The sequence below is a fragment of the Hyla sarda genome, chromosome 11 (genome assembly GCF_029499605.1).
Source record: "Hyla sarda isolate aHylSar1 chromosome 11, aHylSar1.hap1, whole genome shotgun sequence".
Classification (NCBI taxonomy): domain Eukaryota; kingdom Metazoa; phylum Chordata; class Amphibia; order Anura; family Hylidae; genus Hyla; species Hyla sarda.
In genome coordinates this window covers 11,688,441-11,706,535 of record NC_079199.1, presented here as the reverse complement: position 1 = coordinate 11,706,535, position 18,095 = coordinate 11,688,441, and the positions used below count along the sequence as shown (strand labels likewise).

Genomic DNA, 18,095 nt, shown 5'->3' with positions numbered 1-18,095 from the left:
TATACATGATGAAGCATTTTCAGTAAATTGAGTCACCCTTTTTTTGTCACGGATATCCGTTTCTGGCAAAGCTGGGTGAAAATCTATATGACTTCGGAGATTTCTATCCAACATTCTCAGAGACCTGACTGATTTTAAGATTTGTTGTTCAGGAAAGCTGGGTGACGTTTTTTTTGTTGTTGTGAGTGGGGACTTATTGGGGGTTATCCAGCCTTGTCTTATGGTATGGGGGGAGGTGTCCAACCTCAGAGACCCTCAGAATGGGCCGACGCGCCCTCCATGCTTTGTCCAGCGCCGGAGATACAGTGACCAAGTGTTCTTGGGTGTTACTCATCCCATTGAGCGCATGCTGTCTACGGCTCCATCTAGTTGGGAGAGCCTGGACCCCATTTTGGAGATTATGGGGGTTTCAACAGTCGGACCCCAACGATCAGACATTTATCATCTACTTGTTAATGATACTTTCTTTTTTGTTTTGTTTTGCTAGAAAATGTACTAAAATAGAAAAAACACTATACTTACCTACCTCTATTCACTCGTTGGCCCTTCACAGCACTGGTTACTCTTCTTCTGGTCCCCTGAATGGTCGGAGTAGGATCTTCCCACTCATCCAGTGACTGTCCACCGCTGTGTCCTGTCTTGGCCAGTGATTGGCTGGGTGGGAAGGTCCTGCTCTGAGCCCTCATCTTGGAAGCTGGAAGAAGAGATAAGTGGCGGGGCACCCGAGGAAGGGTAACCGGAGCAGGGGTTAGATAAACATAGTTTAAAAAAATATATATTTTAACATTGCCCCAACATGATAATAATGTGACTCCCTTAGATGATAACTTATACAGCTTCCATATTGCCATATTTATAAAGAGGTTCAACATTTGGGTAAAGTTGATGGCAACATAAGCTGTTGGCTGTTGTGCATTGACCATCGATGCCGATCATACATTAGGGTCATAGTCAGGAGTCCAGACATTGGGGTCATAGTCAGGAGTCCAGACATTGGGGTCATAGTCAGGAGTCCAGACATTGGGGTCATAGTCAGGAGTCCAGACATTAGGGTCACGTGATATGGGCACATAGGTGTCTGGGCAAGGCTGGCATCAATCCTCAGGGGCTCGCATAATAACCCATTTTTCAGCAGCGACCCCCCCCCCCCTCTTTATCATTCTGTACCCATTACATGGTGTTCGTTCTCCATAACTATCTCAGGATATGATCGGAAGGATTCAGAAGCATCTGGTGATGGAATATCTCAAAAGACTCCTCAAGAAAAAAGTCAGCCATAAGAACGCTCTGCAGCTGCAGACCCTGGCTAAACAGATCAACGAGAACGCCAATCTCATCAGTGACTTCTGCGATGCCAATGTAAGTAACGTATCCGTTAAAAGTCAGGGGTATGTAGACTTTTTCACGCAACTTATTTTTTATTGCCTCTGTGCATCTAAAATAATAAATAAAGCGACTTTGCAAATAATTTTGATTAAAAAAAAAGAAAAAAATTCTTTCTTCTGTTTAGTGTACACAGCTCCAGTGCACCGCTATGTGTCTCCATGGTAACAGACTACAAAGAAACCCTGTGCAGTCTGATCCTGTAGTCGTGTGTTACTCCCGTCTACCTCTCTACCTCATAACCTACAGACAGGGGAGGAGCTAATAGATAACACGTGACTGTAGGATCAGACTACACAGGGTTTGTTTGTAGTCTGTTACCATGGAGACACACAGATCTTCCTAGGAACTGCATACACATATGCACAAGATATTATTTTGATATTTACTATTGCAAATCGAAAATGGTTGTAAAAGTCTACACACCCTTTCCAGTGATTTAAGATAAATAAAGCTTATTATTGGTCACATTGGGAATTAGATACAAAGACTGAAAGGCACTTCTGCTGACAAAACGGAGGGTTTGTTACAGTGTATCAGTGTAATTTAAAGGGGTATTCCAGGAAAAAGGTTTTTTTTTTTTATTTTATTTTTTTTATATCAACTGGTGCCAGAAAGTTAAACAGATTTGTAAATTAATTCTATTAAAAAATCCTTAATCCTTCCAATAATTATCAGCTGCTGAAGTTGAGTTGTTCTTTTCTGTGGGGCAACAGTGCTCTCTGCTGACATCTCTGCTTGTCTCAGGGAACTGCACAGAGTAGAAGAGGTTTGCTATGGGAATTTGCTTCTAAACTGGGCGGTTCCCGAGACAGGTGTCATCAGAGAGCACTTAGACAGAAAAAAGCAACTCAACTTCATCAGCTCATAAGTACTGAAAGGATGAAGATTTTTTTTATAGAAGTAATTTACAAATCTGTTTAACTTTCTCTAGCCAGTTGATATATATATATAAAAAAAGTTTTTTTCTGGATAACCCCTTTAAACTTCATAAGTTTAAAGTGGTATTCTGAGTTAAAAGTACGTCGGCTGTCAGGGCATGCTGGGAGTTGTAGTTTTGCAACAGAGTGTTTCCCAGCTGTGCCTCCAGCTGTTGCAAAACTAAAACTCCCAGCAACAACATATGAAAAGCTTTTAAATCGGACAGCGCCCATTATAGTTTGTCACGGTTGGTCTCTGATAAGGTGACATCTCAACCAAGCTTGGCTGGGAAATCCCTTTCTTTAGGTCGACATATTGTGAGTTCACGAAAGGCACGGTCTGGGAGCGCTTACTGGTTGCATCTTAAAAGGACTCGTATACTTTAAGTGAACTTTTTGTCGACTGCCCTGTTAGAACATAGGTTTCCTTAAAGGGGTACTCCGGTGGAATACATGTTTTTTTTTTAAGTCAACTGGTGCCAGAAGGTTAAACAGATTTGTAAATGACTTCTATTAAAAAAAATCTTTACCCTTCCAGTACTTTTTAGCAGCTGTATGCTACAGAGGAAATTCTGTTTTTTTTATTTATTTTTTTTGTCTTATCCACAGGGCTCTCTGCTGACACCTGATGCCCGTATCAGGAACTGTCCAGAGCAGGAGAAAATCCCCATAGCAAACCTATGCTGCTCTGGACAGTTCCTGACACGGACAGAGGTGTCAGCAGAGAGCACTGTGGACAAGACAAAAAAGAAAACAATATCCTGTGGGGCATACAGCTGCTAAAAAGTACTGGAAGGGTAAAGATTTTTCAATAGAAGTCATTTACAAATCTGTTTAACTTTCTGGCACCAGTTGATTTAAACAAAAAAAAAAAAAAATGTTTTCCACCGGAGTACCCCTTTAATGAGACTTAGAAAGTCTAACTATAAAAATCGGGAACCTCAATGGGGTCCGCGACAAGGCCGTCCCACGTAACCAACTGCACTGAGGTGATCAGTCCTGATCCAGAACATAGGCCAGTGTTTTCCAACCGGGTTTCCTCCAGCTGTTGCAAAACTACATCTCCCAGCATGCCCAGACAGCCGTTGGCTGTCTGGGCATGCTGGGAGTTGTATTTTTGCAACAGCTGGAGACACACTGGTTGGGATACACTGCTATGAACAGCTGTAGCGAATAAAGCGTCCTGGTGACCTTGTTCAGATCTTGTAGCCTCTGGCTCCACTTGTTGCATAACTATAAATCCCAGCATGCCCAGACAGCTGTTAAAAAAAAAAAAAAAAAAAAGTTAAAATTACGTATCCCCTATACAGAGAATAGGGGATTAGTTTCAGATTATGGGGATCCAAACACTGGGACCCCCAACAATCTATAGAACGTGATGAGCGGCAGGGGCCATATTTGAATTTGCGATATTTCGCGAATATATGGATGAATATTCATCCAATGTTTGCAAAATTCGCATATTCGCTATGTTTGTTCTCTTTTTTTTTCATGCAAAAATTTGTAATGAAAATCACATAGTGCGCTTGCGCAATTATATCTTCCACGTAAAAGAAGGGAGGGATCAGTGTCCAGTCTGGAAATGCCAATATTTGCATAAATATTCGCACAAATTTGCATTAAAAAAAAATGGTATATTCCTCATTCGGAATATCTATCACTGTATTCTAAATATTCTTGAAATCGCTGTAAAAACTCGCATTTGGAATATTCGCACTCCACGCTGTTTGTTATGAATAAAGTCTATTTATTGTCTATGGGGCTGCGGATAGGAGCCGAGTACAATGCTCAGATCCCAGTGGTTGGACCCCCTGAGATCTGATACTTATCCCCTCTCCAATAAATAATTTTAACTCGGAATACCCCTTTAACACCGCAGCAGTACCCACCTCTCTCCAGGCTCATAGCTTTTATACACTGTAGCAAACCCTCAGGATAGGCTTTCAAAACAAAGTAAAGAATGAACATTTCCAAACACTTACAGCAAGCGCTGGTATTGAAACCTGATGAAACAATGAGGCATTTATAAACTGATTTATTTGCATAAGACCGAGATTGCACCTAACCGGAAGACGCTCCCTTATTTACTCCAGGCTTACATGCCACTCATGATCATCCTCCCTGTCTTTAAAGGGGTACTCCGGTGGAAAACTTTTTTTTTTTTTTAAATCAACTGGTGCCAGAAAGTTAAACAGATTTGTAAATTACTTCTATTAAAAAACCTTAATCCTTCCAGTACTTTTTAGTTGCTGTATACTACTGAGTAAATGCTTTTCTTTTTAGATTTCTCTGATGTCATGACCACGGTGCTCTCTGCTGACCTCTGCTGTCCATTTCCTGAACTGTCCAGAACAGGAGAAAATCATTATAGCAAACATATGCTGCTCTGGACAGTTCCTAAAATGGACAGCAGAGGTCAGCAGAGAGCACTGTGGTCATGACATCAGAGAAATCTAAAAAGTAAAGCTGTAGTATACAGCCCATAAAAATTACTGGAAGGATTAAGATTTTTTAATAGAAGTAATTTACAAATCTGTTTAACTTTCTGGCACCAGTTGATTAAAAAAAAAAAAAAAAGTTTTTCATGGGAGTACCCCTTTAAAGGCTTATAAAGACAACCGCTATCCTTATGCATTATTAAGGAATATGCATATCATAATAAAGGGGTACCCCTCCCCCACTCAGGACCCCCCTCTAATAGTCTGAGCTCTGGAGGACCTGGCACTTGATTTACTACATGACTGGCTATTACAGGGGTACTCCAGGGGAAAACTTTTTTATGTTATTTTATTTTTTAAATCAACTGGGGCAAAAAAATATTAATCCTCCCAATACTTATCAGCTGCTGTATGCTCCAGAGGAAGTTGTGTAGTTCTTTCCAGTCTGACCACAGTGCTCTCTGATGACACCTCTGTCCATGTCAGGAACTGTCCAGAGCAGGAGCAAATTCCCATTGCAAACCTCTCCTGCTCTGGACAGTTCCTGACATGGACAGAGGTGTCATCAGAGAGCACTGTGGTCAGACTGGAAAGAACTACACAACTTCCTCTGGTGCAGATAGCAGCGGATAAGTACTGGAAGGATTAACATTTTAAAATAGAAGTAATTTCCAAATCTGTTTAACTTTCTGGTGCCAGTTGATTTAAAAAAGATTAAAAGTAATAATGTATCTAAGAGATGATACAAAGTAACAACTTATTTAGTAGCAGATATAAAGTAACAACGCATCAAAGATGATTTTATTATTTTTATTTTATTTTTATTATTATTATTGTAAACACACACATTGAGAAATAAAGATAGCTTAAATATATTAAAACAAACAAACAATATATCCAGTAGATTATTCATAGTAACAATATATCCAGCATGACATATAAAGTAAAAAGGTTTTTAGTAGGAGATACATAATAACAATTTACCAAGAGGTAATACAATATAACAGTGTATCCAAGAGGTGATACAATAGAACAGTGTATCCAAGAGGTGATACAATAGAACAGTGTATCCAAGAGGTGATACAATATAACAGTGTATCCAAGAGGTGATACAATATAACAGTGTATCCAAGAGGTGATACAATATAACAGTGTATCCAAGAGGTGATACAATATAACAGTGTATCCAAGAGGTGATACAATATAACAGTGTATCCAAGAGGTGATACAATATAACAGTGTATCCAAGAGGTGATACAATATAACAGTGTATCCAAGAGGTGATACAATATAACAGTGCATCCAAGAGGTGATACAATATAACAGTGTATCCAAGAGGTAATACAATATAACAGTGTATCCAAGAGGTAATACAATATAACAGTGTATCCAACAGGTGATACAAAATAACACTGTATCCAAGAGGTGACAGAAGGTAACAAAGTATCCAAGAGGTGATACAAGGTAACAAAGTATCCAAGAGGTGATACGAGGTAGCAAAGTATCCAAGAGGTGATACAAGGTGCCAAAGTATCCAAGAGGTGATACAAGGTAACAAAGTATCCAAGAGGTGATACAATATAACTGTGTATCCAAGAGGTGATACAATATAACAGTGTATCCAAGAGGTGATACAATATAACAGTGTATCCAAGAGGTGATACAAGGTGCCAAAGTATCCAAGAGGTGATACAAGGTAACAAAGTATCCAAGAGGTGATACAAGGTAACAAAGTATCCAAGAGGTGATACAAGGTAACAAAGTATCCAAGAGGGGATACAAGGTAACAAAGTATCCAAGAGGTGATACAAGGTAACAAAGTATCCAAGAGGTGATACAAGGTAACAAAGTATCCAAGAGGTGATACAAGGTAACAAAGTATCCAAGAGGTGATACAAGGTAACAAAGTATCCAAGAGGTGATACAAGGTAACAAAGTATCCAAGAGGTGATACAAGGTACAATGTATCAAGTAGGAAATACAAAGTAACATGGTATTTAAGAGGAGTTACGACGTAACAATGTATCCGGCAGGACATCCAGTATAAAGTAACAATGTATCCGGCAGCACATCCAGTATAAAGTAACAATGTATCCAGCAGGATTCCCATGTCTCAGTAGAATAACAGAGATTTCTTTCTATCGTTTTCAGAAGTCGGAGGAGGAATGGTTAAAAGCTGTGATACCCAAAGTAGCCGAAATTATCCGTCTCCAGGACGTGTGCGCCATTCAGCTCGAAGTAGCCACGCTGGTCGAAGCCTATCCAGATATTCGGTGAGAATGACAGACAAGCATTGTAAACAGAAAATGGTTGCACAGAGTATTTCAGCAGGGGCATCTTCAGTTTCAAGTTAAAAAGTGCAAGGAGCATTGTGTCCAGAGTGTTTAAAGGGGAACTCCCCTGGAAAACTTTTTTTTTTTTTTTTTTTTTTTAATCAACTGGTGCCAGATAGTTAAACAGATTTGTAAATTACTTCTATTTAAAAATCTTAATCCTTCTAGTACTTATCAGCTTCTATATGCTCCACAGGAAGTCCTTTTCTTTTTGAATTTCATTTTCAGTCTGACCACAGTGCTCTCTGCTGACACCTCTGTCCATTTTAGGAACTTTCCAGAGCAGCATAGGTTTGCTATGGGGATCTGCTCCTACTCTGGACAGTTCCTAAAATGAACAGAGGTGTCAGCAGAGAGCACTGTGGTCAGACAGGAAGGAAATGAAAAAAGAAAAGAACTTCCTGTGGAGCAAATAGAAGCAGATAAGTACTAGAAGGATTACGATTTTTAAATATAAGTCATTTACAAATCTGTTTAACTTTCTGGCCCCAGTTGATTAAAAAAAAAAAAAAAAATTTTTTTTCCAGGGGAGTACCCCTTTAAGGAAAGAAGGTGTCAATCTTGTGTAAGGTCATAGACTGAGTTATATAGTGCATGGAGCAGGGTCCATTAGTAGCACAGGATACTGTAGAGCAGTGTTTCGCAAACAGGGTGCCTCCAGCTGCTGCAAAACTACAATTCCCAGCGTGCCCGGACAGCCGAAACCCTGGTTGACCCTTGTCCCGCCACGGAACGCCAACCAGAAATGCATAGAATCTGATTGAAGAGAAGGTCTAACTGCAGGGTATCCCAACCAGGGTGCCTCCAGCTGTTGCAAAACTACAATTCCCAGCATGCTCGGACAGCCAAGGGCTGTTCGGGCATGCTGGGAGTTGTAGTTTTGCAACAGCTGGAGGCACACTGACTGCAAAACACTGCTGTAAAGGGCAATGATATGTCAACTTGTTATGTCAGTGTGAACAGGGCTGTAGGTAACAGGGTTAGAGCCAAATGAGCTGGGGATTGAAGGGCGCAGAGTATTTCAGGAGAGAAGCGTACTGGTGGAATGTTATCAAAGTAATTCTTCCCTACGACCGGATCTACATTGATTGTATCTAAATGTACATCAGTGGTAAACATTAACTTTATACCGGGAAGTCATCCAAGTGACCATTCTATATAAACACAGCGCTGGCGCGGCTCTAACGTCTTCCAGATGGCTCCACGACTATCCTAGGCAGAGCCCCAGCTTTCCCGGAAATCATTGATTCTTGAAAGTCCCCGGGATCCATAAATGACCGTCCTCCTCCTTCCTGGCAGAAAAGCCACATTTCTGGGCTCAGAACCATTGGCATTCTTGATTCACATCCAGGCACAGTTCACACTCGGGATATTCTAAGTAGCAGCTTAACCAAGGCAAACACCCTGCGTCCTGGTGACCTTCACCAGATCTTGTAGCCTCCGGCTGTTTACCAACCAGTGTGCCTCCAGCTGTTTAACAACCAGTGTGCCTCCACCTGTTTACCAACCAGTGTGCCTCCACCTGTTGCTCAACTATAAATTCCAGCAATCCCGGACTGCCGTTGCCTGTCAGGGCATGCTGGGAGTTGTAGTTTTGCAACAGAGTGTTTCCCAACCAGTTTGACTCCAGCTGTTGCAAAACTACAACTCCCATCATGTTTCCCAACCAGTGCTCCTCCAGCGGTTGCAAAAAAAATACAACTCCCGGCATGTCTAGGCATGCTGGAAATTGTAGTTTTGCAACAGCTGGAGGTCCACTGTTTGGGACACACTTCTATGAACAGCCTTAGCGAATAAAGCGTCCTGGTGACCTTGTTCAGATCTTGAGGCCTCTGGCTCCACCTGTTGCATAACTATAAATTCCCATCATGCCCGGACAGCCGTTACCAAAAAATGTCACTGGGGCATCATGAATATGGAGTTAGCCAAAATTGCAATAGCATTTATGTACTGTATAGACACGTGGAACTAGTCTAAAGAGATTTATCAGTTTCACTTTTCTGCCTATAAGTATAATAGAAGATAGGAGACAGTGACATCACTAAATGTTCAGCCAATCAATACAGTAGGAGCCGGTGATGTCAGCACATATGGCGCCGATCAATACACCATCAAATAAGCTCATTGTGAACTAACAAGAACAATTCTATAGGAATTTATGACATCACTAAGTGTTTTGCTACAATAGGAGCTAGTGACATCATCACAGTGTTCAGCCAATGAAAACAATAGGAGACAGTGACATCATCATAGTGTTCAGCCAATGAAAACAAAAGGAGACAGTGACATCATCATAGTGTTCAGCCAATGAAAACAATAGGAGACAGTGACATCATCATAGTGTTCAGCCAATGAAAACAATAGGAGACAGTGACATCATCATAGTGTTCAGCCAATGAAAACAATAGGAGACAGTGACATCATCATAGTGTTCAGCCAATGAAAACAATAGGAGACAGTGACATCATCATAGTGTTCAGCCAATGAAAACAATAGGAAACAGTGACATCATCATAGTGTTCAGCCAATGAAAACAATAGGAGACAGTGACATCATCATAGTGTTCAGCCAATGAAAACGATAGGAAACAGTGACATCATCATAGTGTTCAGCCAATGAAAACGATAGGAGCTAGTGACATCATCATAGTGTTCAGCCAATGAAAACAATAGGAGACAGTGACATCATAGAATATTCAGCCAATAAAAACACATTACAATATAGCCTATTCGATTAAAACAATAGGAGACAGTGACATCATAACATTTTCAGTCAATCAAAACAAAAGGAGACAGTGATCTCACTAAATGTTCAACCAATCAATACATTAGGAACCAGTGACATCATAGGGTTTAAGGAAAGGATAGAATGATAAGGATAGGAGACAGTGACATCACTAAATATGCAGTCAATAAATACAATAGAAGCATGTGACATCACTAAAGGTTCAGCCAATGAAAACAATAGGAGACAGTGAAATCATAGCATAGCCAGCCAATGAAAACAATAGGAGACAGTGACATCATAGCATATTCAGCCAATGAAAACCATAGGAGACAGTGACATCATAGCATATCCAGCCAATGAAAACAATAGGAGACAGTGACATCATAGCATATCCAGCCAATGAAAAAAAATATAGGAGACAGTGACATCATAACAGCAACATATTTAGCCAATCAAAACAATCAAACGCACGATTGTTATCAACTACAACAATAAAAACAATTAACAATTGTTTGGAGTCGCGATGCAGTCAGACACATGCTGGCCGTGGCGCACTCCCCCTCCGCTGCCCTTGTTGTCCCCATGTGCTTCCTGCTTTCCGGCGCGCGTCCCTGCCTCCAAGGGCACGTGTGCTCCGGCTCTGTGAAATTTAAAGGGACAGTACGCAATTAACTGGTTCTTGCTTCCCCATGACCCTATGAGTACAAGCACTTGCTTTTGACCCCTGCCGGATCTTTGTGCCTTATCAGCCTTAGAGAAAGCGTTCAGTTTTGTGTCTTGCCTTGCCATGTATCTGACCTTATTGCTACACATCCTGACCTTGTTACTGTGCCGTCTGTCCACTGACCTCTTGCTCCATGACCTGACCTTGCTACTGTGCCGCCAGCCCTGACCTCCTGCCTGTCCAGACTTCATGTTGCCTCTTCCTTCCTGTGCCACATTACACCTCAGCCACCTGAGTGGTCGAGCCGTGCCAGGAGTAGTGACCTGGGTGCCGCAGCAAGTCCATCCTGCTTTGCGGTGGGCTCTGGTGAAAACCAGCGTCACCTTAGACTCCGCTCCCTGGTACCTCCCACGCCATCATCCACACAGGTCCAGCGGATCCACTTCATCGCCAGTCGTTACAACAATAATGCACATTCCACCCATGGGTGACATCATAGGGACCAGTGAGGCCACAGGGTGTCTTGGATATCAATACAATGAGAGGCAATGACATCACTTCCTATTCAGACCATATACTGGTGCTGAGGTGTATGAGGTGACCCTAATGGGGCGTAAATCCCCTATGATAACATGTAACAGAGAGAGGATGACTCCGGGACTGATGGATACTTTTTTACTTTATGGTTTTGATTCTTTATATCACAACATTTCTCTCTCTTTTTCAGGAACAAACAAATCGAAGCCATTTTGTACTTCAAGGGGAACCTGACGAGACAAGACATCAAGTACATCCTGAAGGTGGCGGAGGCGGTGGAGCGGAGACCTTCCGGCAAACACAAACTCTTCGAATTAATCCTCTAAAATAAAACATAACAGAGACCAGAACCTCATGGATTCTCTTCTCTATCATGTATCCAGTTTACAGGATTCGGGGCCGAGGGGGTGCGGCTGTCCTCCGCCCTTATGTGGTCAGGATGTCAAGGCCTGGTACTGGTCACCCATCAGGACCCTTCATTGACCTCCACCGGGATGCCGTCTTACTCTGCATCACTTTACCAGTCGCTACATTGTTCCAATGTGGCCCATAAGGGACTCACTCTGAATGTGAAGCAAATCGGACAACATTTTTTTGGGTGTTTTTTTGTGTTTTTTCTGTTTTTTATTGTGTTTACTTTTGCAACTTGTTGTATCTTATGAATCACATGTACTGTATTTGATACCCAAGCATGTATCCGGTATTGGAATATTGGACGCATAACTAGTGTCCCTACTTCAAAAAGCGCTACCGTAAGGAATGTTTATATTTGCACTGATGTTTTAGCGTTTTTTACGATGGACTAAAAACAAAGCAAAGAAACCGTCCCCACCTAAAACCTCCCGTTCCTTAAAGAACCCTGTTTGATTTTTGCAAAAAGGGTTACCTTAAATTTTACACCAACAATGTACATAGTGCTGTAACCCTTGGCAACCTATAAGCTGTTACATTTGACGTATCTCTATGTAGATGTTTTTAGCGTTCCACGATGGAATATTCAGCCGTTGGCTGTCCGGGCATGTTGGGAGTTGTAGTTTTGCAACAGCTGGAGTCACCTTGGTTGGGATACACTGCTATGAACGGCCGTTGGCCGTCCGGGCATGCTCGGAGTTGTAGTTTTGCAACAGAGTGTTTCCCAACCAGAGTGCCTCCAGCTGTTGCAAAACTACAACTCCCAGCATGCCCGGACAGCCGAAGGCTGTCCGGGCATGCTGGGAGTTGTAGTTTTGCAACAGCTGGAGGCCTACTGCTTGCGATACACTGCTATGAAAAGCAGACGGCTGTCCGGGCATGCTGGAAGTTATCGTTTTGCAACAGCTGGAGGCCCACTGGTTGGAATACATGGCTATGAACAGCCGTTTGCTGTCCGGGCATGCTGGGAGTTGTAGTTTTGCTACAGCTGAAGGCACCCTGGTTGGGATACACTGCTATGAACCACCATTGGCTGTCCGGGCATGCTGGGAGTTGCAGTTTTGCAACAGAGTGTTTCCCAACCAGGGTGCCTCCAGCTGTTGCAAAAATACAACTCCCAGCATGCCCAGACAGCCGTTGGTTGTCCGGGCATGCTGGGAGTTGTCGTTTTGCAACAGCTGGAGACCCACTGCTTGGGATACACGGCTATGAACAGCCGTTGGCTGTCCGGGCATACTGGGAGTCGTAGTTTTGCCACAGCTGGAGGCCCACTGCTTGGCATACACTACTATGAACAGCCAGCCGTTGGTTGTCCGGGTATGCTGGGAGTTGTAATTTTGCAACAGCTGGAGACCCACTGCTTGGGATACACGGCTATGAACAGCCATTGGCTGTCCAGGCATGCTGGGAGTTGTAGTTTTGCAACAGCTGGAGGCCCACTGCTTGGGACACACGGCTATGAACAGCCATTGGCTGTCTGGGCATGCTGGGGATGTATTACTATGTAGATGTTTTGGGCGTTTCACGTTGGAATCCAGCGAACAGACTGCAGTCAACTAAAATTTCCGGTTCCTTAAAGAACCCTGTTTGATTTTTGCTAAAGCGGGTTCACTGAAAATCTGCACCAACAATGTTTTAATGTGCTGTAACCCTTGGCAACCTATAAGCTGTCGAAGTAAATGTAAGCTAATGACCTACCAATTCATTGCACTGAGGATTTGGTATTATGGAGTACCTGTCATATCTCACAAAAAAAGTTATCTCAGTATCTAATCCTAATCATGTACATATATTTTTTTATATGTCTAGCACCTATGTTTCTGTCACGAATACCTTCTTCCTGTTGCTCACTTGGTTTGTCATCCTGTGCTCTGGTGGTGGGGGGGCGTGTCCTCACTCTTAATTCTTCCAGTACTTATTAGCGGCTCTATACTACAGAGGAAATTCTTTTCTTTTTGGATTTCTTTTCTGTCACGACCACAGTGCTCTCTGCTGACATCATGACCACAGTGCTCTCTGCTGACACCTCTGTCCATGTTAGGAACGGTCCAGAGCAGCATATGTTTGCTATGGGGATTTTCTCCTGCTCTGGACAGTTCCTGACATGGACAGAGGTGTCAGCAGAGAGCACCGTGGTCGTGACACAAATGAAATCCAAAAAGAAAAGAATTTCCTCTGTCGTGTACAGATGCTAGAAAGTACTGGAAGGATTAAGATTTTTTTAATAGAAGTAATTTATCAATCTGTTTAACTTTCTGGCACCAGCTGATTAAAAAAAAAAATAAATAAATAAAAAAGTTTTCCACCGGAGTACCCCTTTAATGAGATTTACAAAGACTAACTATAAAAATCGGGAACCTCAATGGGGTTTGCGACAAGGCCGTTCCATGTAACCAATTCCAGATCCAGAACATAGGCCAGTGTTTCTCAACCGGGGATCCTCCAGCTGTTGCAAAACTACAACTCCCAGCATGCCCGGACAGCCGTTGGCTGTCCGGGCATGCTGGGAGTTGTGGTTTCGCAACAGCTGGAGGAACCCCGGTTGGAAAATACTGATGTAGGCGCTGAAATAGGTTTACATTATCACACAGGGATTGTTCTAACAATGTATTCTCATTGAACGGAATGTTGAATTATCATTATTATTATTATAATTTTAGAATGTGTGTATTTTATCCGTGTCAGGGTTGTGTGTTGTAGTATAATTTTTGTTTTTCATCATTTTGATATTTTGTCTTTTTTTAAATAAAATTTATATATATTTTTTGCAATAAACTATTTATAACTTATGTTATTTTTACTTTTTCATGTTTCTGTGAAATATTTTCCATTTGGAAAATAAAATATATATTATATGAAAAATTATCTATGAACAGATGAGGGAGAAACCAGAAGATGGTTTTCATGTGATGGTTTTAGTTACGCAGGTTTGGAAGTCAGATTGGACGTGTGTAGGGATGTCCCTGTAGCGATACTGGTGTCGGTATCGGCAACGGTACTGGACATTTGCACCAGTACTTGTACTAATGTCCCCAATACCCATCCCGACCATAAATAAAGTAAATTCCCTCCACTTCTGCGCTAAGGCCTCTTCATCGTTCACTTCCTTATCTAGATGCAATGGCGTTGTTTCATCGCTCTGCAGGTCCTGCACCACTCTCTGGCTTGCAGAAGAAGGTCCTGCACCACTCACAGAGCGGAGGATGCAGAGGCCTCAGTGAGGAAGCGGAAGGAAGGAGTGTGGGATTTTTATTATTTTCTATTGAAGGGAGGGGGAAACTTACCTACCTGATTACATAATTACTCGGGGCTTCTACCTTAAAGAGGATGGTCCCCTACCTACCTACTGAAGGCTTCTACTTAATAGGGGGGATTCCCTACCTACTGAAGGCTTCTACTTAATAGGGGGGATTCCCTACCTACCTACTGAAGGCTTCTACTTAATAGGGGGGATTCCCTACCTACCTACTGAAGGCTTCTACCTAATAGGGTGGATTCCCTACCTAACTACTGGGGTCTTCATCTATTAGGAGCACTCTGCATCTAACTTCTGGGGCTTCTACCTAATATGGGGATTCCCTACTTACCTACTGTGGACTTCTACCTAATAGGGAGGATTACCTACGTATTGGCAGCATCTAACTAAAAGGGGGATTTCATACCTACCTAACTACTGGGGTCTTCTACCTATTAGGGGGATTCCATATCTTCCTATCTTCTGGGGGCTTCTACCTAATTGGGAAGATTCCCTAGCTTACTACTGGCGGCTTCTACCTAATAGGGGGGATTCCCTACCTACCTACAGAAGGCTTCTACCTAATAGTGGGGATTCCCTACCTAACTATTGGGGTCTTCACCTATTAGGAGGACTCTGTATCTACCTTTCTTCTGGCGGCTTCAACCTAATATGGGGATTCCCTACCTACCTATCTTTGGGGGTTTCTACCTAATAGATGAGATTCCCTATCAACTGTGGGCTTCTATCTACTGGGGGCTTCTACCTAATAGGGGGGATTACCTACTTACCTACTGTGGACTTCTACCTAATAGGGGGGATTACCAACGTATTGGCAGCTTCTAACTAAAAGGGGGATTCCATACCTACCTAACTACTGGGGTCTTCTACCTATTAAGTGGATTCCATATCTTCCTATCTTCTGGGGGCTTCTACCTAATTAGGGAGATTCCCTACCTTACTACTGGGGGCTTCTACCTAATAGGGGGGATTCCTTCCCTACCTACTGGGGGCTTCTACTTAATAGAGGGAATTCCTTACCTACCTACTGTGAGCCCTACCTAATTTGGAGATTACCTACCTACTGTGAGCTTTTACCTAACAGGGAGGATTCCTTACCTACCTACCAAACCAGGGTGCCTCCAGCAGTTGCAAAACAACAACTCCCAGCATGCGGGCATGCTGGGAGTTGTATATTTGCAACAGCTGGAGGCACCCAGGTTGGGAAACACAGTTCCATGGTAATTCTTCAGGGCCCCATGAGGATTATATGACTCATCATACAGATTCATCATTACAGTCGGACTCACTGATCATAGAATACAAGGCTCCTATTCTAGATAATTTCCATAGAACAATAGATATTATTTTCCTCCCGGGAGGAAGTGGAAAACAACTTCAGAGATAGAGAAACCTTTAGAATTTTTGTCACGAATTGACCTTTATTGACCAAAATCTAATTAATTTCCCCATAGACCTCTTCAGGGAATGTGCGGGACTTTTGTTTGACAACAATCACTATTGACTTTTCTGATAAAAGTCATCGACTCGGAGAGCGAGAGGCGAAAAAGAGCAGCGTTTATTTACATTGTAACTCGCAGGAAACAATTGGGCCCTTCGTCAGGATCCTGATAGACTCTCACACATCTCTGCTGCACAATGCCAGGATGGAGGCGCGGACAGCTCAGCAATTCTCACTTATACTTTGAATTTCCCAAAAGTAACATCGAAATAATGGAGAATTAATTAGAGAAAGGAAACAAAATAATGGAGAATTAATTAGAGAAAGGAAACTGCAATAACAGGAAGATACGGACGGGAACTGATGGGATTCTGGATTCCCTGTTGGTAAAACATAGTTTATAGGGCCAGGATAAGTCACACTGTCCTGGGGTAGGGGTACACACTATAAATGGTATTTTCAGGGGTAAAAGGTTGGTTGAACCTGATGACCTTTACACAAGATTTGAAAGTTTAAACATGAAGCTACATAAAAGTTGAGTAATATTAAAAATGCACTACATTACTTCACTTTACATTTAGCTATAATATACTCCAGAGCTGCACTTATTATTCTGCTGGTGAGGTCACTGTGTACATACATTACATTACTTATCCTGTACTGATCCTGAGTTATATTCTGTATTATACTCCAGAGCTGTACTCACTATTCTGCTGGTGAGGTCACTGTGTACATACATTACATTACTTATCCTGTACTGATCCTGAGTTATATTCTGTATTATACTCCAGAGCTGCACTTATTATTCTGCTGGTGAGGTCACTGTGTACATACATTACATTACTTATCCTGTACTGATCCTGAGTTATATTCTGTATTATACTCCAGAGCTGCACTTATTATTCTGCTGGTGAGGTCACTGTGTACATACATTACATTACTTATCCTGTACTGATCCTGAGTTATATCCTGTATTATACCCCAGAGCTGTACTCACTATTCTGCTGGTGGGGTCACTATGTACATACATTACATTACTTATCCTGTACTGATCCTGAGTTATATCCTGTATTATACTCCAGAGCTGTACTCACTATTCTGCTGGTGAGGTCACTGTGTACATGCATTACATTACTTATCCTGTACTGATCCTGAGTTATATCCTGTATTATACCCCAGAGCTGTACTCACTATTCTGCTGGTGGGGTCACTGTGTACATACATTACATTACTTATCCTGTACTGATCCTGAGTTATATCCTGTATTATACTCCAGAGCTGTACTCACTATTCTGCTGGTGAGGTCACTGTGTACATACATTACATTACTTATCCTGTACTGATCCTGAGTTATATTCTGTATTATACTCCAGAGCTGCACGTATTATTCTGCTGGTGAGGTCACTGTGTACATACATTACATTACTTATCCTGTACTGATCCTGAGTTATATTCTGTATTATACTCCAGAGCTGCACTTATTATTCTGCTGGTGAGGTCACTGTGTACATACATTACATTACTTATCCTGTACTGATCCTGAGTTATATCCTGTATTATACCCCAGAGCTGTACTCACTATTCTGCTGGTGGGGTCACTATGTACATACATTACATTACTTATCCTGTACTGATCCTGAGTTATATCCAGTATTATACTCCAGAGCTGTACTCACTATTCTGCTGGTGAGGTCACTGTGTACATGCATTACATTACTTATCCTGTACTGATCCTGAGTTATATCCTGTATTATACCCCAGAGCTGTACTCACTATTCTGCTGGTGGGGTCACTGTGTACATACATTACATTACTTATCCTGTACTGATCCTGAGTTATATCCTGTATTATACTCCAGAGCTGTACTCACTATTCTGCTGGAGTTGTCACTGTGTATTATTATTAGGTGGCCAAGCAATGAAAGTTGCACTGGACACCTATTCTAATTATTATTCTAATTTTTATTATTATTCTGTAGCGGACTT

The 18,095-nt window shown here is 42.0% G+C and overlaps 1 protein-coding gene across 3 annotated transcripts in view; it reads left to right on the top strand.

Annotated features, from left to right (window-relative positions):
* Positions 1-12,131, top strand: part of TNFAIP2 (TNF alpha induced protein 2) — a 41,691-nt gene extending 29,560 nt beyond the window's left edge. For all 3 annotated transcript variants that reach the window (XM_056545493.1, XM_056545494.1, XM_056545496.1), the window contains exons 10-12: positions 1,204-1,359; positions 6,893-7,014; positions 11,193-12,131. In XM_056545493.1, the coding sequence (XP_056401468.1) occupies positions 1,204-1,359; positions 6,893-7,014; positions 11,193-11,328 (414 nt within the window). In that variant the 3' untranslated portion in view covers positions 11,329-12,131. The remainder of the gene's footprint in view (positions 1-1,203; positions 1,360-6,892; positions 7,015-11,192) is intronic.
* The last annotated feature ends 5,964 nt before the right edge of the window (positions 12,132-18,095 follow it).